Source organism: Cupressus sempervirens, chromosome 8, assembly GCF_028749045.1.
Source record: "Cupressus sempervirens isolate cs-2001-9-10 chromosome 8, ASM2874904v1, whole genome shotgun sequence".
Lineage (NCBI taxonomy): Eukaryota > Viridiplantae > Streptophyta > Pinopsida > Cupressales > Cupressaceae > Cupressus > Cupressus sempervirens.
The window spans coordinates 587,121,031-587,144,752 of record NC_143125.1 but is presented as its reverse complement, the minus strand read 5'-3'; the positions used below and the strand labels follow the sequence as shown (position 1 = coordinate 587,144,752).

Below are 23,722 nucleotides of genomic sequence, written 5' to 3'. Positions count from 1 at the left end.
CTCCAATTTGGAGTACATTCTAAAAATGGATTGTGACATGTGGTGGTTAGTCACAAACATCTGTATGTCCTCCCCCTCTTGGGATATTTTCTTCACCCAATCTATTTGAGTGCCAATCCTTTGAATGATCAAGTTAAGGCAGTGAATAGTGCATGGGGTCCAAAAAAATGCTTGTACTGACTCTCAACTAAAGCACCCGGACCCTTGCAATTTTTGGCATTGTCTGTGACCACCTGTACCACATTCTCACTACCCACCATCTCGATGGCCTTGATGAGTATTTTAGAAATGAATTCGGAATCTTTCACTTGCCCCTCACAATTAATAGCCTTCAAAAACATTGCTCTTTTGGGGGAACCTGCAATCACATTAATTAGTGGCCGGTTTCTTGTATCCTTCCAACCATTTGACACAATAGTTAGACCCAAAGTTTTCCAAGATTTTTTGATTGCTTGAAGGTCTTTCTCTATATGTGTCTTCTCTTTTTGCAATAGAGTCGTATGCACCTTTTCATACCCCGGGCTTGTGTAGTCAGCTGGTGATTCGTTGAGTGCTACCACCATTTCCTTCCAATATGGCATTCTCACCAAGTTGAAAGGAAGTTGTTGGTGTATAGATTAGTTAAACATAAATCATAAAGGTTTAATAATGAATCTTGTGAATATTTATGTTATTGTTATATGTGTTTAGATATTAAAATATAATCATACATACATACATACATATATATATGTAGATCTAACTTGCAAACATATTTCAATAAAGATGTGATCGACAACCTTGGTGACTTATTACTAATTGTCAGCATTAACAAATGTATCGGCAGCTTATTACTTATCGTAGGTATTAACAAAGGTATCGGGGGTGATATTGAGTCATGCCCGATAGACATGACTCCAGCATGAGTCATGCCTATCGATCGTGACTCAATGTCTGCCCTCCCGTGTATATATACTTTGAACTCCGCTAATTCCAAGCACAACAAACACAGAACTAAAACAAGTCTTTAGTGCCTTCAGCGTATTCAGTATAATAATAACTCTCTGCATTCCTTGATAACAACTCAACATTATATATCATTATTATATTGAAAATAATTCAGAATATTATTTCACTTATAGTCTGATACACTAACATGGTATCAGAGCAGGTTTGAAGAAGTGATCTTGAAATCAAACTTTAGTTTAATATTATTCAAAATGGTGAACGGCATGAGGCTGGAAGACAAATTAGAAGTTGATTCAGATTTTGTAGGCTGGAAATTATGGCTAAAACTCATACTGAAAGAACATGGCCTAAATAAATTTATTGAAAATTTTGACCCACCACCTAAAGGAAATGATGAACTAAAAAAATGGGAGAGTGACAATAGTAAAGCTATGAAACTTATTGTGGATGGTGTTAAAACTCATCTACTTCGTGTAATCTCAAAATTGGGCATTGCACTCGAGATGTACAATGCTCTTGGAAATATGTTTGAGATAAATAATGCTGTTCGAATCATTACATTAAAGGACAGAATGTCAAATATTAAAATGAATAAAGGAGAGAAAATTTCCTCATACTTTATGAGAATAATTAAACTTCGAAATCAACTCTCTTCCTTACGACACATCTATGATGGAAAGGAGTTAACAATAATGGCTCTAAAGGGCCTTCCATCATCATGGGATACTTTTAGACAAAGGGTATGCTCTCGGTCAAAACTTCCTAAATTTGAAAGACTTAAAGCTGATTGTATACAAGAAGAGTGTATGCAAGTAGCTCGAGGCCAAAATGTTTCCTCAAAAGATTTACAAGTTCTCTCCACTCAAGTAAATAAGAAGAAAAGAAAATTCAAAGGAAAGAGAAAGCTACCTAACTTCTCCAAAATGCAATATTTTAGATGTGATAAAATTGGACATCCGACATCTAGATGTCCTGATAGAATTAAGCCACAAGCTTCATTTGCAATTACTCAGAACTCAAATGGAAATTCTGAACACAATGCTTTCTATTCAGCTCTCTCTAGTGAGGCATCAACCAGATCAAGTACTTGGGTAATTGATAGCATAGCCTCTCGACATATTACATGTTTTAAAGAACAGTTAGACTCCATCAAGGAAGACTATGTCGATGAATTAACCATTGGAGATGATACAAGCTATCCCATAATGGAAATAGGAACATGTACTATTCATCTGAAATCAGGGAAAACAATTGAACTTACTAAGGTACTATATGTACCTGGTATAAAAAGAAACTTTCTTTCTATCTCTGCTCTTGAAGATGAAGGATTCAGAGTTACATTTATGGAAGGAAAGGTTTTAGCTTGGCCTAAGAATTCTAACATAAAAAATGCATACAAGATTGGTTCTAGACATGGATGTCTTTATAAAAAATTAACTCTCTCACTCATTCAGCTCTACTCTATGATTCTTTCAAAGAAAATGAAAATGAAATCTGGCACAGGAGACTAGGTCATCTCCATTTTCGAGGATCACCTTGTCTAGGAAAAATGGTAACGGGTCTACCTAAACTTAATCCGTACCATGAAGGAACCTGTAAAGGTTGTGCTTTTGGGAAAAATATTAAAGCTACATTTCAAAATAGTCAAACCAAATCCAAAGAAGTTCTAGAACTTATTCACTCAGACTTATGTGGTCCTATGCCAGTTCCCCCTCTAGGAGGTTTTCTATACTATATCATATTTGTGGATGATTTCACTAGGAAGACTTGGGTCTATTTTATTAAAAGTAAAGAATTTGAAGAAATCTTGACAAAAAATTTAAAGAGTTTAAAGCCCTTGTAGAAAACCTTTTTGGAAAGAAAATAAAAGTCTAAAGAATAGACAATGTTAAAGAATACATTTTTGATATCTTTATAAATTATTTTGAAACTGTTGGGATCAAGAGGGAGTGTTCTGTTCTCTATAATCCTCAACAAAATGGAATAGTTGAGAGAAAGAATAGATCCATAGTTCAATCTGCTAAAGCAATGCTTCATGATCAAAATCTTGAAACTTTTCTTTGGGGAGAAGCCTCAAATACTGCTGTTTTCCTTCAAAATAGATGTCCACACTTTCATTTCGAATTCAAGACCCTGAAGAGGCATTTACTGGGAAGAAACCTAATCTTAAATACTTGAGAATGTTTGGTTGTTCTGTCTATGTACATATTCCTAACAAGAAGAGAACGAAACTAAAGCCCTTAGGAAAGAAAGGAATCTTTGTAGGTTATAGTGAAACTTCCAAAGCTTATCGTATCTATATCCTTGGACAAAGAAATATTGAACTAAGTCAAGATGTAATATTTGATGAAGATTTGGCCTTCAAAAGATCTAAGGATGAAAATGAATCAAATTCAAAAGAAACCCTAGAAGAACAAAACTCTGATAATGAGAGGGAGATTCTAATGGAGGAAGATAAATCAATTGAACACATGGACATTACTCACACTTCTGAGGAAAAGAAAAGACCACTATGGGCTAGAAAGCTAATTGAAGAAAACAATTTCATTCCCTTAGATTTCATCAGGGAAAGAAAACGTCCTAACATATGCTCAAGTTACATTGCATTAATGAGTGAAATCTCCAAATCTGAACCATCTAATGTAAAAGAAGCAATAAAACATCAACATTGGAAAGATGCCATGGTAGAAGAATATAACTCCATACTTAAAAATGATATTTGGGATATTGTTCCTAGACTCAAAAATAAATCAGTTGTCTCTTCAAAATGGCTATTTAAAATTAAACATGCTGCAGATGGAAGTATCAACAAGTACAAAGCAAGGTTTGTAGCAAGAGGATTTTCTCAACAGGAAGGAATAGACTATGAGGAAACTTTTGCTCCAATAGCTAGATATACTTCAGCCAGAGTTGTTTTAGCCATTGCTACATCTAAGGGATGGAAAATTCATCAAATGGATGTAAAAACTGCATTTTTGAATGGTGTTATAGAAGAGGAAGTTTATCTTGAACAACCAGAAGGATTTGAAGTACACAATAAACAATCTCATGTATGCAAATTAAAAAAGGCTTTATATGGATTGAAACAAGCTCCCCGAGCTTGGTATGAATGGATAGATCATCATCTAACTAAACTTGACTTCTCTAAAAACATTGCAGATCCAAATTTATATTACAAGGTAATATAGGGGGATATGTTAATTATGGTTCTATATGTTGATGATCTTTTGATTATAGGAGAAGATCATCTAATTGAAAAATGTAAACAAGATCTCATATCCGAATTTGAAATGAAAGACCTAGGAATACTGCACTACTTCTTGGGACTAGAAGTATGGCAGCATTCAAAATGAATCTTCTCAAATCAAGAGAAGTATACTCTTTACCTACTCCATAGATTTGGCATGTTGGACAGCAAGGCAATGAAAACTCCTATGGAAACAAATCTCTAGAAACTAAAAGAAGCAACCGAAGATTCTAAAAGTGTTAATCCTATTCTATATCGACAGATAATTGGTTCTTTAATGTATTTGGTAAACACAAGATCTGACATTTGTTATGCTGTAAATGTTCTTAGTCAATTCATGTGTAAACCTAAACAAACTCATTTAGTAGCAGCAAAACACATTTTTAGGTATCTTAGTGGTACAATTGGATATGGTCTCAAATACACTAAAACTGAACTAAATCTAAGAGGATATACAGATTCTGATTGGGTAGGAAATTCAACGAATCGTAAGAGCACTTCAGGATGTTGTTTTACCTTGGGTTCAGTAATGATATCTTGGTTTAGTTGGAAGTAGTCTTCAGTAGCACAGAGTTCTATAGAAGTCAAGTACATAGCTGCATCTATGGGAGCAAGAGAAGCTGTATGGTTGAGAAAACTTCTATTTGGATTATTTGGGAAGCAACTTCCACCTACTACTATTTATTGTGATAACCAGAGCTGTATCAAGCTATCTCTTAATCCAGTGTTTCATAACAAATCAAAACACATCGAGATGCCATACCACTATGTTCGAGACATGGTTGAGAAGGATGTAATCAAGTTGGAATATATTAGTACAGCGGATCAAATTGCACACTCTTACCAAACCACTCGCTAAGACAAAAGTGGAGCATTTTCGTAAAGAACTTGGTATGATTGTAAAATTTGAGGAAATGTCTCAGAGAAATTGATTATTGTACAATTTATATATTATAAATTTATAAAACCTGTGCTAATCATTAAGAAGTGACGACTTTAAAATGATTTCACTTGTATGAAGAGAAGTTGTTGTAAAGTGACATCCTTACAATAAGTTGTAGCATGATTCATTTTGTGAAATTGTTTTATGTAAAGGCTTTATCTTATACATCAACAACTAGGCGTTTGATATCATTAATTTGATTATCTACAAGTTGCTTGTATAGATATATTTTTGATACTTGGTGAATATCTTGCCCTGATATTCTGATAGTTTAATACCACACTGAGTACTTGGTGATCATCATTCAGTTGATGTTTCTGATAGGCCATTACTCTCGAGAGCTTGGTGAATATCATATTGTAGATATTTTGATAGGCGAACTCTCATGTTATATAATGTCAAATATAAGTTGATGAATATCATTTCATTGATGAATCGACCCTTATTTGACATTAAGAAGTCTTATGATCAAAGACTTTCTGTATATTTTTCTTGCTAATCTAAGAGGGAGTGTTAATGTATAGATTAGTTAAACATAAGTTATAAAGATTTAATAATGAATTTTGTGAATATTTATGTTATTGTTCTATGTATTTAGATATTAAAATATAATCATTCATTCATTCATCCATACATACATACATACATACATACATACATACATACATACATACATACATACATACATACAGATTTAACTTGCAAACATATTTCAATAAAGATGTGATTGACAACCTTGGCGACTTATTACTAATCGTCAATATTAACAAAGGTATCGACAACTTATTACTTATCGTCAGTATTAACAAAGGTATTGGGGTGATATTGAGTCACACCCGATAGACGTGACTCTAGCATGAGTCATGCCTATCGGTCGTGATTCACTGTTTGCCCTCCCATGTATATATACTTTGAACTCCGCTGATTCCAAGCGCAATGAACACAAAACTAAAACAAGTCTTTAGTGCCTTCAACGTATTTAGTATAATAATAACTCTCTGCATTCCTTGCTAACAACTCAACATTATATATCATTATTATATTGAAAATAATTCAAAATATTATTTCACTTACAGTTTGATACACTAACAGAAGCCCATTTGCATAGAGGCAATGTGCAATAACTTCATCAACGCGGTCTCTTGCCTCCATTTTAAATGCAGTGTGCAATGGGCCTCATTTGTGGGTTGAAATTCCCACTTCTTCCTCATCCTCTCCTGGCATAGGTACACTTGCAAGAATGGGTGTTGGGAGGATGCATCAGTGGGTGCATGCAGCTTGCTCTTTGAGGATGGACCTTGATAGTAGCCTTTTTTTGATCTATTGATCAATGCATCAGTAGCTTCTTAGCTTCTTGTTCTCTTACAAATGAAAGTATTTCTGCATTAGTCATTGCAGTACCATTTTTGCCTTTGCACATTCCAAATCCTTTGCCAGTAGGGCCCATAAAATGAAGCTTCACTCGAGAATATGAGCTATTGAAAGGTTTTTCTTTGCTACTTTGACAATAATTGCACTTCCAATAGTATGAGCCACCTCTTGCAACCTGTGATATCCGTGTTGTATTTCTCCACAAAGGAGAACCTATATCAGTTTTGAAATTATGAGTCCCTTTCCCTCCTTGGCCTCCCACTGAACTTTGACTAGCACTGCCATCAGTATCCATTCTTGCCTAGATTTTTGCAACCTATTCTATAAGAAAATAAATAAATTTTAATTTGGTCCTAACAACTATGAACATCATGCATACAAGTGGAAAGAAGTGAGAAAAAACTACTAATAGATACCCAAACTTGCTTCTATATATCTTTCAAAAAAAAGAAATTGAAAAAAATCTTCAAAAACTTGAAAAAATTCATCAAAAACTCTAAAAAATTCATCAAAATACTCAAGAATGGGATTGATCACTTACCTTGAAAGATTTAAACTCCCTTGAAAAAACTATCTTTCCCTCTTTGATCGATCCTCTTCGAAAATGCTGAACTTGGCTTCACAATGACAGTGCAAACTAGAGACCAAGTGAGAAGTGGCTGTAGGTGCAAACAAAGTTCCAAAATGAGTTGTGAATGCTTCAATATTCACCTTTAGGGTCGTTTTAGGGTTTAATAGCCAAAAAAAAACCTAAAAAATGCAATTACAACATGTGTTGAATAGGCAACTTAAGTGTTTGTTTTGTTTTTTAATGTTTTTTTTGCCTTTTTGGCCACTAGGCCCATGGATGCGTCTAGAAGCCTTGCGGAAGCTGGCCGGAAGCTTGCGGCCTGGCTTCCAAACCATTTGGGAGCCTGCGGCTTGCTTCCGGTCAGCGTCTGCAGGGCTTCTGGACACATCCGAAATCCGGAAGTCTAGCCCATTCAAAATGAATCGGTATCTTAGTATATATATGTATGTATGTACACATACATGTACATAGATACATACATATGTAGATCTTCAAACCATTTTGAAATTTAGAGTACGGAAGGATCTTTGCCTTCTTTAACCTACCAATTTTCTAGAACCTTGTTAGATTCTCATTATTTTGATCTGCTATGACTAATATGGCTTATAGTTTTGCACTGGACAGGCTGGTCAATATGCACGGACTTCTGTAAGACTGTGCTTTGCAGGATACTGACTGGACATTCTGAATTGTTTATCTCCATCTGTGGTAGCACAGATGTTTATCAACTTTGTGGTGCATGCAATCTATTTTTGAACTTACTAACATATACAATTGACTTTTAATTATGTAGGGGGTACTTGTGCCTGAATTGGCTACATAGGATGAAAAAAGTCTTGCTGAAGGATGGGCTTTGCAAGGTTCTTACAGAGCTTTGAGAGCTGGAAATGCTCTAAGAGCATTGCCTCTAATTTTTGTCTGGTGCAAATAGCTAGGATTTAATTTCAAAAATCTTGTTGAAGAGCTTTGCAAGGTTCTTACAGAGCTTTGAGAGCTGGAAATTTTCTAAGAGCATTGCCTCTAATGTATGTCTGGTTCAAATGTCTGTGAGTTAATTTTTACAAACTTTAGAGTCTAGACAGGGAAATCTGAAATTTAAATTCAATGAGCAGTTTTTATGCTTTCTGAACTATATTGAATCTATATTCAATAATAAGATGAAGAATACAAGCACACAACACAAATTTTGTCTGTACAGTTCTAAAACTGGAGTCAAGCAATATCTTTCACAAAGCAGTGTATAGAACGCCCAATAGAAGAATAAAAATTGACCAAAAAGCTCAAAGAGCCTGCAGGAAGCTCTCTCCGAATTCTATTGCATGTATCCTTGTGTTAAAAATTTCTTGACAAATCCTATTATCATCATACATAGCGCCCAATGATTTTGTATTTTGATGACATCAGTTCTCACTTTCTGCAGAACTTTTAGATCAGCCAAATGGCATATCCAGCTCTGAAAATTATATGTTAGTCTTTTAATTAATTATTATCACTATATCTTTTAACCAAGCATGCTTGTTTTTTCTAACTTGTGTTCTTGCTTCTTATAACCTAAGTACTTCTTAACGTACTTGATCTTTTTTCTCATTTTTCATTTTGATTTTTATAAATTGCATGCCTATGTAAGGTTGGCTAAATGTATAACTGAATATTTGCTTTTGGTTTTTAAATAAAATATTGGATTGTTTCTATTTTGACAGATTTTTTCCTCATGTCTCTTTTTCTAATTAATTTTGTCTCCGAATCTTAGATTCTCAATGCCTTAACAGATCACGAAAGAGATTTCGGAGCCTTGAAGGGCCCGGACGAAGCATGGAAGATGGCGTGCGTCGTAAATTGGAGCAATTCCATGAAGGACTTGAAGGTCCACCCTTGCGTATCCTACCATTAGGAGGCGTGGGGGAAATAGGAATGAACTGTATGCTTGTAGGTCATTATGATCGTTATATTCTAGTAGATGCTGGGCTTATGTTTCCAGAGTAAGTTTTCTAACTGTTGTTCATATTTAAGTTTTCTGTATTTCATATTTACAAATATTGGCTTTACTTCAAGTTTTTAGTTGTAGCGTTTCCAACTATTTAAGCTGATAAGAAGGACTTATAGGGAACATGAGATTTCCATGGTCCATGAGATGGATCTATAAGAGCTGGTAGAGAAAACTGTGTATATTTAACTTTCATCCTTGTTTTTGATCGTCTCCCATGCTATTGGGATAGCGAGATAAATTACATTTGAACTGTCTCGAAAACTTTATTTTGGAGATCCTAAAAATTGCTCTTCTGCTGAGTTTTTCCTTTTTCATATTTTATTTTTTGAAAAAATGGGACATAGGTAGCGTGAGAAAATCAGTTTATATCGGGATTTTTTTCTGCCGTGTTTTTAATTTTTAATTTTTTGTATTTTAAGGGTTTTTGAAAGTTTGCTAATGCCATGCTGATCAAAATAAAAATGCTGAGAGAGCCACATAAGCCCACAACTCCAAACTACTGTAAACACTGAAAATTGTAGAAACTTCTAGTTTTATTTCAAACAATAAATTCTTTACAATGACTCTACCAAGTGCTTTATGAGGTAGATGACAATGAGAATGTGAAATTGCAATTATTTCCTGCCCTGAAGACTTCTGACAACGCTAACTCCAAAATATAAACGCAGATCTGATGTTTTTCATGGCCCAACATCCAAACTTACTGGTAAACTCCAAACCTGAGGTCTGTACGGCTGATGCAGCTACCTGGAAATGCTCCAGAACTTTAATTTATGCTGATAATCCAATTCTGAACACTGAATTCTGCGGCAGCGATATAAATCATGCTCAAACTCACCGAAACACTTTCCACTTCCACCATGCCAGGCTACTGGGCTTCTATATGGCTTCTAGATGCAGAGATACAGTTGCTAGCAAACTGAAAATAAATATATCTCTGATGCTAAGATGGTTATATGGACTGCTGATTGTGTATTTGCCCTGCTGTGGCTGAAATCCAGTAAAATTCCACCTCCAATCTGATTTATATTGAAGTTCTCTGTAATCACCCTTGGGTGGTATTGCATACTTGCAGGTAACTGTCTATTTGAGAGATTTCGTTCTCAGAAAGAGATATTTTCTGAAAAAACCCTTAGAGAGCTCTCCACAATATTGGTGGTATAAAAAATGATTTCTGGATATGAAAAAGGACTCTCTAACTCCTTTTTATTTATTATTATTTTTCCCTCCTAGTGCAATTTCGAAATTAGGGCTTTTGTTCACCCTTTTAAGTTTTAATCATAAAATAATGTTTTATTTTATTTAGTTCCTTCACCTAGGGATTCACACTTCACGAGGGGTCATTATTCATTATAAACTTTCTGCCCTTTTAAGTTATAAACTTAATTTTTATGCCTAGATACTGGGACCAAATATTATACTACTTTATTATATTGTAAGTGATTAAAATAATCACTTTTGTATTTATTTAATTATTCCTATCTTAGGAAATAATTAAATTATTTCCCAGTAGTTCCTATTTCGCTCATCTGAACCTTGATCTGAATTCTGTCCTATCTATTGATGTTGTCTGATCACTACAAGCTAACTGGCAGTCCTTCCTAAGATATATTAATCTCCTAAAAAATAGGTACTGTGCCAGAAGTGTCCAAGTTGATCCTGGATGCCGCCTGGTGTGTCCTTGCTAACTCCCAATTCATCCCTAAAAAATGGGGATTTCTTCTAAAATCTAGGAGATTGTCCTCGTCAAACAGGATCTTCAAGCCTTGATATGTCATCACAAGCCTCTGAAAGGATTCCTATCCATCTCATTGGTTTGTGGGACCCTGCTAACAGGCCAATCTTGGTAGCAGGTATTTACACTAAGGGAGGTGTAAAAATTGGGACTTTACAAAGGGTCATGATAGAGTAGGAGGTGTTGTTTGGCCTCTTGTACAAGGATATAGGTGTCTATCTATCCACAATCTTTTAGTACTCTAATCAGAGATGTTTGGTCCTTTGAGGGACCATTACTTTCAAGTATGGGTATTATAAAGGATCTCTAGAGCTACCAATATGGTCACCTCTTTTCAAGGCATTATCATGGCATATGCAATGATTCAATGCTCCTTTGATGTTGTGATTTCAGATATAAATGAGAAAAAATTAATAAGACAATGCCAACCTTGAATGCCACTATTGGGATGGACAACCTATTATTGAAGTTCTACGTAGAGTGGACGTATTGCGTTTTTGAACGGGGGGGCCTTCTAACACCCTTGGCCTATAGTTATGGTCAGAGAGAAGCACATATTAGGAATTGCTTTTTGTTATTGGATACTAATTAAACTTGGGCATTATATTAGATTTTCTAGGGGAGTATCTTACACACTTCTAGGAATGTGTAGTAGGACTTTGTTATCACGTATTTTCTTGGGCATTGAGCATTCTTGATGCAAGGTAGGAGGGGATAAAGCATGGAAAGAGAAAGCACAAGCAATGACCATTCTTCAAACAACAAACAAGAACAATAAAGGAAATCTTTTCGGTTGATGCAAGATTGCCAGAGTACCCAAAATGCTCCTAGATCAGTGTTGTCGTTGATCATAATGAGTCTTCTAGTATTGTCTAGGTAATCTTCATTATTGAGGATTGCATTAGCTCTTGTGGTTGTTAATAATGATGTTGTTAGCTCTTCTTGTTTAATCCTTGCTACAAATATGTGATAACTTTGCTTGCCATTTGTGGTCTCACATATAGAAGCAAAAATCTTCATAAAATTATGGTTATCTTTTCCAGCTCCCTATGCCTTGTGTTTTCAATTGGTGAAGTTATAATTAATTTGCAAAAAAGTCCCAAATTTATTTGACTCACATTTGAATTCTCCTTGAATTTTGGTATTTGTTTAGGGTTTTGGAGCTCTTCTCTAGTTCTATAGTGATGTTTTTATATTTTTCTCTTACTGTAATTGAATACATTCCTTTTTTTCCTCGATTCAATCTATAATAAACTTAAAAAATTTATCTTTTTATATGCCAAGTTATTCTTGAGCAATAATTTTGCTTCTATGTTCCCATGATTCCATTTTTCTATGCTCCATTGATGGGAGCCCTCTTTCATGTCAATATCTATACTTAGATCTACACTCTTTTGCTTTGGGTTTTGTTGTGCTTTGTACTTATGTTTTCTTGGATCCATTTACCCTTGGTCTCCCCTATTACAACTGGTTTTTCTTTCAACTTGTGTTAATCTTCATTGGTCATTTGAGAAAATTTATGTAACTTCTCTCCTATATCATTTGCACTTAAGCCATCTAAAGTCTTTTTCTAAGTAAAATCAACAATTTCCCGATATGAAGTTGTAACTTAAATGTTTTGGGCTTTTTTTTCTCTCGTGTGTGGTTAATATTCTTGGGGCCAATTCTCGAGCATATTTATTCATGTTGATGCTCAATACTTTACTAGGAATGAAAATGTCAAAAAGGCCTTGCTATACTTGGTAAAACTTGCACAAGGTTTTTCAAGGTGTTGAAATATTCTTCATTTGTCTATGAAACTATATAAATTTTGTTATGTAAACTTTGTTAAAACTAGAGCCCAGAAATCCATGAAGATAACCGTCAATAAGTAAGAGAGAAAACTGAAACAAAGAACACCAAAATTATCTTGGGAAAACCCTTCGAGAATGAAGGGAAAAACCTAGCCACACAACACAAATATATCTTTATTGATAATGAAATGTTTGAGTGTACAATATCCTTTGCTTGATGCGAATATATAACAACAGGAGAGACTCTTCACATTATAACCAAAGGTCTCTCAAGATTCCCATAACTCCTATAATTAATTATAACTCTTCGAATATTCATGCTTCAATGCATGTGAATGACACATGTCATTTACATTTAATATTACAAATTAAACTTAAGTGTCCTTATCAGCTGAAGATGACAATAACGGTAATAACGTCCAGATTTTGAGAGATAAAGATCTCTATTGCAGTTACAAACTTTAACACTCCCTCTTAGCAAGAGAGAGATCTTTAGCTGAACAGTCACACAAAGTTGCAATAAAAAATGTCAATGATAAATTCCGATCGTACGAATTCAAAACATAATTCATGGAGTTACTCAAAATGAAAACTTGTAAAAATGAGTCATATTCATGGAATCACTCAACATGAAAACCTAAGACAATTATTCATTTTCATGGAATCACTCAACATGAAAACCTATAACAATTATTCATATTCATGGAATCACTTCAACATGAAAAGATTTGCAAGACTCACAGCTAAGCCTTTATTCATGGACTCTCTCAATGTGAACTGTCATGGAATCTCTCAACATGACATCCAACTCCCATTATGAAATCTCTCAACATGATGGCATCATGGACTCTCTCAACATGATGTTCACTATTGCATAGTGAAAGAGTTATCATCTTACAGTCTTATTTATTCACACAAGAATAGAAATAGGCATAAAAGCAAGACTTGGTTCCATTTAAGTCTCAAATTTTACAGATACCACAAGCATCACAATCATAAATGAGAATTAAGGGGATTTCTTAAGTACTCCCTCTTAATTATGAGGCCTCCCTCTGAAGCTAAAATCAACCATCAATGCTAAAAATAATATCTTTCAAGCAATATAACCATAAATACTCATCTCTTTGTGGTCTAATCTCAATAAACACACATAAACAAAGAGATTCAATATAATGCTTGTAAATCTCATAGCATTAATATAATAATAAGAATATAATATCAATGTCACAATAATACTTGTCTCTGCAACCTCATGCAATGCTATTTCACAACAAAGTCCCACTTTGTAGCTAAAGAATGCAATCACATCTGAAACTCTTTTCTAGCAAGAATCTCAAATTCGAAAATACCAATCACTTATCACAAATAAAGAACCTTATTAATAACATGCATTCAATCATTGATATATTCTCTAAAAAATAAAAAATAAAAAACTTTTAGTATCATGAGAAGATAGCTAAAGAAACTTCCCTCAAAAAATCATAAGCTTCCTCCTAGTGTTATATCTGTTGTAGAGCTGGTCTCATCGTAGCTAAAGAAACTTCCCTCAAAAAATCATAAGCTTCCTTCTAGTGTTATATTTGTACCAGAGCTGGTCTCATCGTGCATGACCCATTTCCAACATAATTGATCCATGCCAATGACCTAAGTCCCGAATGGAATAAAAACCGTGATCTGATCAAATATGGTGATTTCCTCTACACAACATATATTTGAGCCCTCTTGAAATTCTGTCACCTATATTTGAGGCTCGACATACACTCAAAAGAGATTTTTGATAATTCTCACTCATTTGCAAAGAAACTTGACTATGGAGAAGAAAAATAGTCAAAAAGTAGAATACTTGTCTAGGTGTTACAACAATGGAAAGGTGTAATCTAACAATTCGACACTCCACCACAGAGTTTCTTTTCAATATTCATCTACCCACGAATAATAATAATGAATTGGAAATGCACTCCACACATTAAGATTGCATACTAAAGTTTTGACGTTACAAAGAAGACTCTCAAGTCATATTGCGTGACAATCAAGTGTCAATTGATCTTCCCAACTACAATCTCGAAGACAACATACCTCTAGTGAATCCGAAGATTATATGTTGAGCTCAAGACCTGCACAAGATTTCTCCCCATCAACTCATAAGATGAAATCAAGATGAAAGATCATTTGCCATTACACACATGCGATAATGCAAGAAGGGGCCAACCGATACATTTATTAACTAAACAATATGACAGTAATATTTTAAAAAATATGTATAGCTCCAAAATGATAGTTCCATAACAAATAAAAATGTCAAAGACAAAAATTGATGATACAATTTCTCCACAAAGAACGGTTACACAGAGTAAATGACTTGATGCCCTGATAGAAGCATGCAAACTGGCCGTCGTAAAAGAGATGTTGAAAAGTTATAGAAACGAATGAGAAATGTGTGATGACCAAAAGAAAATGATTCATCTCCAGATATCAATCAGGAAACTTTTTTTTTTTGCAATCCAAACAGCCTCTAAAGAATCGACATATTCAGCCTCCGATGATTGGTATCGACATACCAATCAGATTGATACGGAAAAAAAAGCATATTCTTAACCACGAAAAACAAATATCAGAGATAGGGGAGACGCAATAAAAGATGACAAAATAGAAACTTCCTCAAGAAACTTCTTGATCAACAGTTACATGAGCACATGAAACTTTAACATGACCTTGCAAAACCAACAAGAGGTAAAAACAAAAAGTTATATAGCCACAGAGCATAAGAAAGATAATCAATGCCAATAGAGGAAAACGAAAATAAAATAAACTCCAGTCACCAATAACTCAAGTGAAGGCTTTAGTTTTCACTCAATCGGAAAAGACACGACAACCTACTCAGAGTTTGCAATAAACCCAACCAAGCATGAGATTCACCATGCACAACTTAGCATCAAAAAGACTTAATGATATATCTCATGGTGTCGATACAAAAAATGTAGCTGCCCATGATAGATTAGATGGAAGGCGCTGAACAACTAGGCTTTGATACCATGTTAAAACTAGAGCCCAGAAATCCATGAAGATGACCATCAATAAGTAAGAGAGAAAACTGAAACAAAAAACACCAAAATTATCCTGGGAAATCCCTTCGAGAATGAAGGGAAAAACCCAGCCACACAACACAAATATATCTTTATTGATAATGAAATGTTCAAGTGTACAATATCCTTTGCTTGATGCGAATATATAACAATAGGAGAGACTTGTCACATTATAACCGAAGGTCTTTCAAGATTCCCATAACTCCTATAATTAATTATAGCTCTTTGAATATTCATGCCTCAATGCATGTGAACGACACATGTCATTTACATTAAATATTACAAATTAAACTTAAGTGTCCTTTTCGACTGAAGATGACAATAACAGTAATAGCTTCCAGATTTTGAAAGATAAAGATCTCTATCGCAGCTACAAAATTTAACAAACTTTTTGTTTGAATGTTTCTCTTCAACGCAATCATCTTATTTATTTAATTACTACCACTCATAGTATTACTTTCAAGATAAGGACTGGACATCTAAGCTTGGTTTTGTTACCATCTATATGTAGTATAAAGAAAAGATGAAATACTTGCTAGGTGCTGAAAAATTTGCAGTTTTTTCAGGCTTGTGAGTATTTATGTCATGTTTTGGGCAAGTTTTTGCAAGAAACTTGGTTGCAACAAAATAAAAAGTTTGTGATGCAAATCATTGAGTTCTAATTCAGTATTTTGTGCTTTATTGGGACCTGAGGTGCAATTGGACCTTTTTCAAGGCCATCCACATGGAGAAGATTAACAAGTTAGCTTAGAAATGCTTCAATGACCTTGTCTTTGTGCAATATGATCTTCAGTTGCACACAAAGACAAAAGAGGAAACACCGACTGGTCCAATTGATTTGGATGATACAGATCCTTACACTGATTGGACATCACAGGAGTAGCCTCCGTTTTTTTTTATAGAAGATGAGATATATGGTTTAGAGGGGTGGGCTATGGAGGAGGGGGATGTATTTGGATTTACACTAGATGTCATTGAGGAGGATGAGATTGAGGATGATGAGTCTTTGCTAGTGCTAGTAGCATTTACATAGAGGTTGGGCCATAGCCACTTGTATCAAGCAAGGAGGTGCAACCACAATGGACTCCTAGGGATATAACCTCTACCTCTCCCCTAGTTTTTACTAGAGCTAGGAAGAGGAAGATGTAAATTATTTTGATGTTGTACTTATAGTTCTATGAAAACAATTTGCTATTCTAATTTTGCTTAAGACTACTAGGTTACTAGCCATCAACATTCGACATAAGGATACCATTTTGGTACCCAGTTTATATTTATATCATATATATCTAGACTCAACTTGTTTTTTTTCGTACACATTTATTGACTCATTGGATGTATCTTGTCATGAATTTTGCATAAAATGCATATCTAATTAGATGTAAGCAAATTTTTAAGCTGCAGACTTTCTTTCCACAACCTTGGCGAGTTTTTCAATTGTAGTATAAAGTATCTTAAAGGCTTGTGCATCCTAACTAAGGCTTTTGTATTTGTAGTTGGACCCATCAGAAGATGATATTTTGAATTAGTTTTGTCTGTGTATTTCAAGGTGCTTAAGAATTCCCTTTTCTTCCTCCAATACTTCATTTCAACTCCTTGTCCATTTGAAAAGGGAATCATCTTTTGAAATGTTTGATTTAGAATTAAAAACATTACATGAGATTATCGATCAACTTTCTCAACATCTTCATTAATTGATAGCCATCCAAACCTATTGAGCCTTTTAGATTTCATTGTTCTTTTCTTCTTTTCTTGTGGAGGACTAGGCTTGAAAGGATGAATGTTGTTTCTAATTGTTTAACTTTTCTCTCATACATCTTGCCGATTCCATATTGAAGTTATATTTTAATATTTACTTTGTAATGGTCAATTAAGTCTTTGGGATAGACTTTGTGGATGTTCTTTATTCTTTAGTTGTTCTTATCCTATCCTTTGCTTTCTTAGTTCTAGATCTTGCGCTTTATGAATTGTTCTTTTGTGACTCTTAATTATGGATACTTACACTTCTTTAGATTAACTGAATATCTTGGTAATTGTTGTTATGATTATTAGTAAAATCATTTTGATTAGTAATCATTAGATAATTAATGTATAAACATTATATATATATATATATATATTAACAATTGTCTAATAATAACTAATTATAAATAATGAAACAATATGTGTTAATGAATAGACATGTCCCTTCATGGGACGTGTCTCTCCTTGTCTCATCCACAATATAAATACAAGTAAGATCGCTGCTTTGGAACTGACAAAAATTACGGGCAATGCTATTACGTTTGCAGCAATCATTCCTTAACATTGTATCAGAGCCTGGCTGCAAAAGTAAGAAAGTTTATTAGAGTGCTTCTTTCTCATAATTAGTGATTTTTTCTTGTGTGTGGTGTAAACTGGTCGCATAGGATGGAGGATAAGGAATCAAACAAAACACATCTTGTTTCGCTAGGGTACAAAGGTCTAGTTTTGTCTAGTTTTGTCAATTGCAATATACAAGCGGATAGTGCATCAAAATATTCTATTTCACATGGCAACGGAAGACATCGTCATCACAACATGACTAATATTATGAGTGCTTTAAAAGTTATTTTTGTGGCATGAGCTATAGAAGCAAGGACAAATATTGTAGAGTGATACTTGTATTCCGAGTGTTGTGCTAGTTTATATTGGAGCTTTAATAATTTTGAAATTGACACTTTAAACTTGGAAATAAATATTCCCAAGTTTCTTAGCAATAATAATATAAATAAAAGGTATCGACTTAGATGTTTTGCAACATACATATCACTGCCGTGAATTCACAGGAGGGAAACTGTATCTGCCGAAACATGTTTTTTGGTGCTGGCTATGCTTAGAATAGGGACAAACTACTCTCTAGCAACAATTGCATTCGTTGAGAAATTTCAGTGTTTGTGTGACATACACAAACCTTTGCTATTCATCAATATTAATTACAACTTTCTTCCTCCCATAGCAATGCAAAGAAGATGTTGGATGATTACTTCTGCAAGATGGTTATAATAATCAAGACCTTGGTACTTGGGCAACAATATCATTGTAGAGAAAATCTTTAATAAGATTGCTGCTAAACTCTTCTGTTGGTCAAGCATAGTGTTTTTTTTGGGGACTTTATCAGAATGAGTCATCTTGATAGAGAGAGATGGTAGAGAAGCCACAAGTGAAGAATTCAAGAAACCATAACAATAGGGCTTTCACGGTTCATTTCCTCTTCACTTTTGTGCAATTGTTGTTGATTTCTGCATATGTGTGTTGAGCCATGAATGACATGACAATTGGTTAGCTCATAAGCATGTCAGATTCTCTGTTACCTTAGTGAAAAGATCTCAAGCTAAGCAATTTCTTTTGGTAGCAGAGAGCTTTTGTATGTTTTTGAAGTTGGAGAGGAGCTTAAATACAATGTGCTAGATTGTACATGCAATTTGATACCCTGATAATGCACGGGGAAAGCACGATCAACACATTGACTTTGGGTGAAGCTATAATGTTTTCTTTTCCCATCTTTCAACTATAGCAAATTAGAGATTTTGGTTTCTTTCTTGAAAATTTGGTGTTAGATCTACAAAGTATCTTTGCGATATAATAATTCATTAATGCATACAGCCAAGGTTTTTTTATACATTTGACAGAGGAGCTCATTTTGATTGTTGGAAGAATTGAAATGTTTTGGATTGAAATTATTTAATTAGTCAATAATACCAAAGGTCAATTTCCTTTAGACTCTTGTATAATATTCTAGTGACATAGAAAGCTTTGTAGACAACAACACTAATATAGACAAAATATTCATAGGTATTATTTTGTTAAATTCTTGGGTGTAGTCAGTGTAGTCTTTGCTAGTTGAGGGAGTCGGGCTAGTCCAATAGTGCTGTTCGAAAGATTTTGAAATTGTGAAGGTGAAAAATGTAATTTATTAATGCTATTATCCTTGATGAGAGTAATAAGGTTTTAGAGATTTTATATTATAATGTTGGGTGAAATAAAATCTATGCCTTAAGTTTCAATTTTGAAGGTTAACATAACAAAGATTTTATAAGGAAAGGGAATATTCAGGCGGAAGTCGAAAGTAGAGATCTGAATGGTGGGAGTCTTTGTATAGAAATGAGAGATTAAGCTTGCTATTAACGAACTGTATGTTGACTCAATTATATGAAGCTTGTGCAATAAAGATTAAACTAATAGGGAGAAATCTCAAATGTTGGGTGTTATAAGATAAAGATAAGATAAAATTTTAAAGTCCACGAGGCTAAAAATAGCCTATGGGACAGCAAGACAACTCAAGCAGACTTAAGTAACAATGTTCGTTGCTTGTGTAGGATGATGATGAGTCCACCCAATTGCTCAAAATGTACTCTTCGTTGAATAGGTTATGCCAAGAACTGTCACATATAGTGTCCGCAAATTTATCTCTACTACTCTTGTAGGCTTCACATTCTAAAATAAAGTGCTGTTCAGTTTCCACTTTCCCAGAATTGCAGAATTTGCAAATTCTTTCTTCCCAAGCCTCCTTTGGCCTCTTTCAACGTCCGGTCTCACAACAAAGTTGGTGAGAGTTGGTTCTCAGCTGAGCAATAAGAATTTTAGCCCTCCAAGAAATGTTGGCTCCTATGTATGCTTTTTGGAGTTGATCACAAGCGGGGTTGAACTCATTTAGATAATATAATTTCTTCCTTCCGATCTCGCTTCTCCAATTTCTCTTTTAGAATTTCTCCATGACAAAGACCTTTATTTCTTTATTATTTGTGGGGCACATATTGAATTGAATATTCCATTTACTCATCCATTTGATGTTTTGTTGCATCCATGTCCTTTTTTGCTGACATAGTGTGTCATTAAAGACCACTTTAGGCTATCTATCCTCTTCCATTTTTTCGATTCTTTTTAGATAACTTAGAAGGCGAACCATAGCAAGTGCCTCAATAGGAGCAGCCCCCATTTCACTTAGCATGATATCATATGGAACAGTGCTTTTGATTTTAAACTTGCTTGTGATCAAGCGCTTTTGGATTCCTTCGATTTGTTTCCATTGTGCTATAGTAGTGTTGCTGGCCCATAATTCACACCCGTAAAGAACCACTGGCAGCACAAGAAGACCGAACAAGGTTTGAATAGTTTTCCAATCCCACAACTCTGCTTCACGGCACCTATTCTGAAGAGCATAAAAAGCCTTCCACCCACCTAATATCCTTTTATACCTGCAGCTAGACCAGCTTAGTTTTTTGTTGAAATCGATGCCAAGATATTTATACTCCGCAACTTCTTCAAGAACACTTCCATTGTAATAAAATTCATGTTGGTGTTGTTTTTTATTATTAGAGAAAATCATAACTTTAGTCTTGCTGATATTGACCTGCATCCCCACCATTCTGCAAAAGCGCTCAAGAGAAGATAGATGATCTTGCAAACCATGGGCAGATTTGGCAATTAAAATGAGATCGTCCGCATATAGGAGCAGCTTTATAACAAATTCACCTAGCTGAATGCCTTCACCCTTTTGCATGTTTAACCACTCTTCCAGTTTGTCAATATATAAACCAAACAACGTAGGAGATAAAGGGCAGCCTTGTTTGACCTCGATATCGCTCCTAAAACATTCTGAAATGCCATCTGAAGTTCTGATTTTAACTTTCACCTCTTCGTACATCCTATGAACAACAGCTCTGAGATGCATAGAAATCTCCAATTCTTCCATCCTAAATCAAAGCTTGTCTCTCGGGACGGTGTCAAAAGCCTTTTTAAAGTCGACAAAGCAACAAAATACCTCTTCCTTTTTCTCCCATTCTTTTTCAATAATGTGTCTCAAAGTGACACAGTGATCCACTGTCGAGTGCTTTGGCCTAAAACTAGCTTGCCCTTTAGCACATTTATGGTTTTCTTTTGCCCATTTGCTGATCCTAGTTTCTATCATGCTGCCAAAAAGTTTAGCAAAGAGGGGATTGATAATTATAGTCCTGTAGTTGGAGGGATTGTTAACATCACCACTCTTAAAAAGTGGTATTGCAAGGCTGATTGTCCAATCTTTCGGAAACCCTTCTTGGCAAATTTTGTTGAAAATTTTAGTGATGTGCGGTGCAAGAGTTTTCATACCCCACTTCAGATATTTTGCTTGGAGCGCAACAAGGTCTTTTGCTTTACCTCCACCTAACTTCTTAATCCCTGCCTCTATCTCTTGCACAGTGAAAAGATTTGTATCATCATTGACCAAAGGTGGCTGTCCCACTCCACCCTCTTGTTCATAAAGTTTCTTAGCATATTCAAACCATTGGGTGGCAGTAATATTATTATTTTCAGTTTGTTTTCTCCTTGGTTGGAGTTCTTTCCAAAAACGTTTGGGGTTATTTCTGCCCAAAAAAATTAACTACTCTCTCCTTGTGAACATAAAATCAGTTTTTTTCTTCTTTAGGATCTGTTTGTAGGCCTTAATATCAAAGTTAGTTTTATTTGACTCCCTTAGGTTTCTTCTAGCCCTCTTGCATTCCTTATCAAACCAAGCATTGGCTGGAAAACAATTAGTTTCAGATTTTCTATTTTTTGCTCTCTTGCATTTTGAAAGAGCCTCATGAATCAAATTTGATAAATCATAACTATTAAAACCATGTTTATACATAGGGTGTCCCATACAAAGTTCCTCAAGAGTAGTTTTGAAAGTGTTACTGTTTTCTGAAGTTAACAAAATTCTGCCCTGAGAAGGGGGGTATTGAGGGCCTTGGGTTTTTGCTCCAATCCGCCTATCCTTTGCCCAATACAAATTTACGTACAGCGGTCTATGATCTGATTTGAGATCCCAAATGTGTTCTCCAATTGCAACTTCTTCAATATTTTCATACAAATTCTGCGAACAAATTACATAATCTACCACACTTGCTCCGTTGTATGTGTTGCAAGTGAAAGTGCCTGACTTAGCCCATCTAGCCAAACCATTACAAATTATGAGATCAAATGTGCCACATAGAGTGATCAATTCTTCCCTAAAATGATTGCAGCCTTTAGCATCTTCGGATATTCTTTCCCATTGATGATTTCTTTCTTCTGTGAGCCAAATAGGGTTATCATTTACTTTGGAGCTGAAAATACTTGCTTGCCAATTTACTGTCCTAGCACTGAAATCTCCAACAAGAAGAACATCCCCATGCTGCGAAAAAGTAGCAACATCTTTCTTTAACGCAGCATAAGGGACATTGTGATCTAAGCCACACTTTTTATAAGTTTTAGATACTTGTGGAGCAAAGTAACAGGCTGCAATCCTGATAAGAGTGTTATTTTTCACAATTTTGAGCCATATGAATTGTTTATTAGAATCAGTCTTTTCCAACTGAATGGCACGACCTTCCCTTTCTTTTACTAGAACCATTATACCTCCATAACCTTTACCATTTCCCACTACCTCATTCCACACTGCCATCTTCCAGTAGCCTTCAAACAATGGGGTCTTACATCCCTCATGCTCATGTGTCTCTATGAGACAAATAATGTCTTTGCCTTCCGCAATAGGTCCTAACCCAGGCCCACGTCTCCATGGATAACCTCTGCAATTCCAACAAACTAAACTTAAAGACGCCTGGGTTAAGTTTGATTGCTATTTGTTTCGATGTGAAAGACTCGAAGTTGAGTTATTATCGCTAAGCGTGATTGCTGATCTTGTTGTATCGCTCATGCTAATGTGTTTGTTGTCACACCTTTGTTGCCTTCTTGCTGCCCTTCATTGAAGCGGTAGCCAAAATGAGCAATAATTACTTTTCCCTTGAACATCCAAGCTCTTTTGCCTTCATTTCTAGCTGTTCTGATTTTTTCCATTTCCATTTTTCTTTCTACTTGCTGTCTCATGGTTAAATCCTCCTCTATAACAAAGCGAGAACCCCTCAAGAGCTGTTTTTTGTTAAGTAGATTTTGTTTGTCGCTAATGCTGGGCATGACTACCTTAATTGGCCTATTTCTCTTAGCTTGTGGTTTGCCAACCCTCCAAGCTTGACAGATTTGTCCTTGCCACAGCAACACATCTTGTAGGAAATCCCTCGTTAAGTCG

General features: G+C 35.0%; 1 protein-coding gene across 4 annotated transcripts in view; it reads left to right on the top strand.

Moving 5' to 3' along the window:
• Window positions 1-23,722, top strand: part of LOC149543802 (ribonuclease J-like) — a 306,576-nt gene that overhangs the window by 29,258 nt on the left and 253,596 nt on the right. For 3 of the 4 annotated variants that reach the window (XR_016355684.1, XM_089798486.1, XM_089798485.1), the window contains one exon: window positions 8,831-9,059. Coding sequence is in view for 3 of the 4 variants with exons in the window: in XM_089798486.1 (XP_089654612.1) it covers window positions 8,831-9,059 (229 nt within the window). In the remaining variant the exon portion in view is untranslated. The remainder of the gene's footprint in view (window positions 1-8,830; window positions 9,060-23,722) is intronic. The other variant, XM_089798487.1, reaches the window with a different exon arrangement.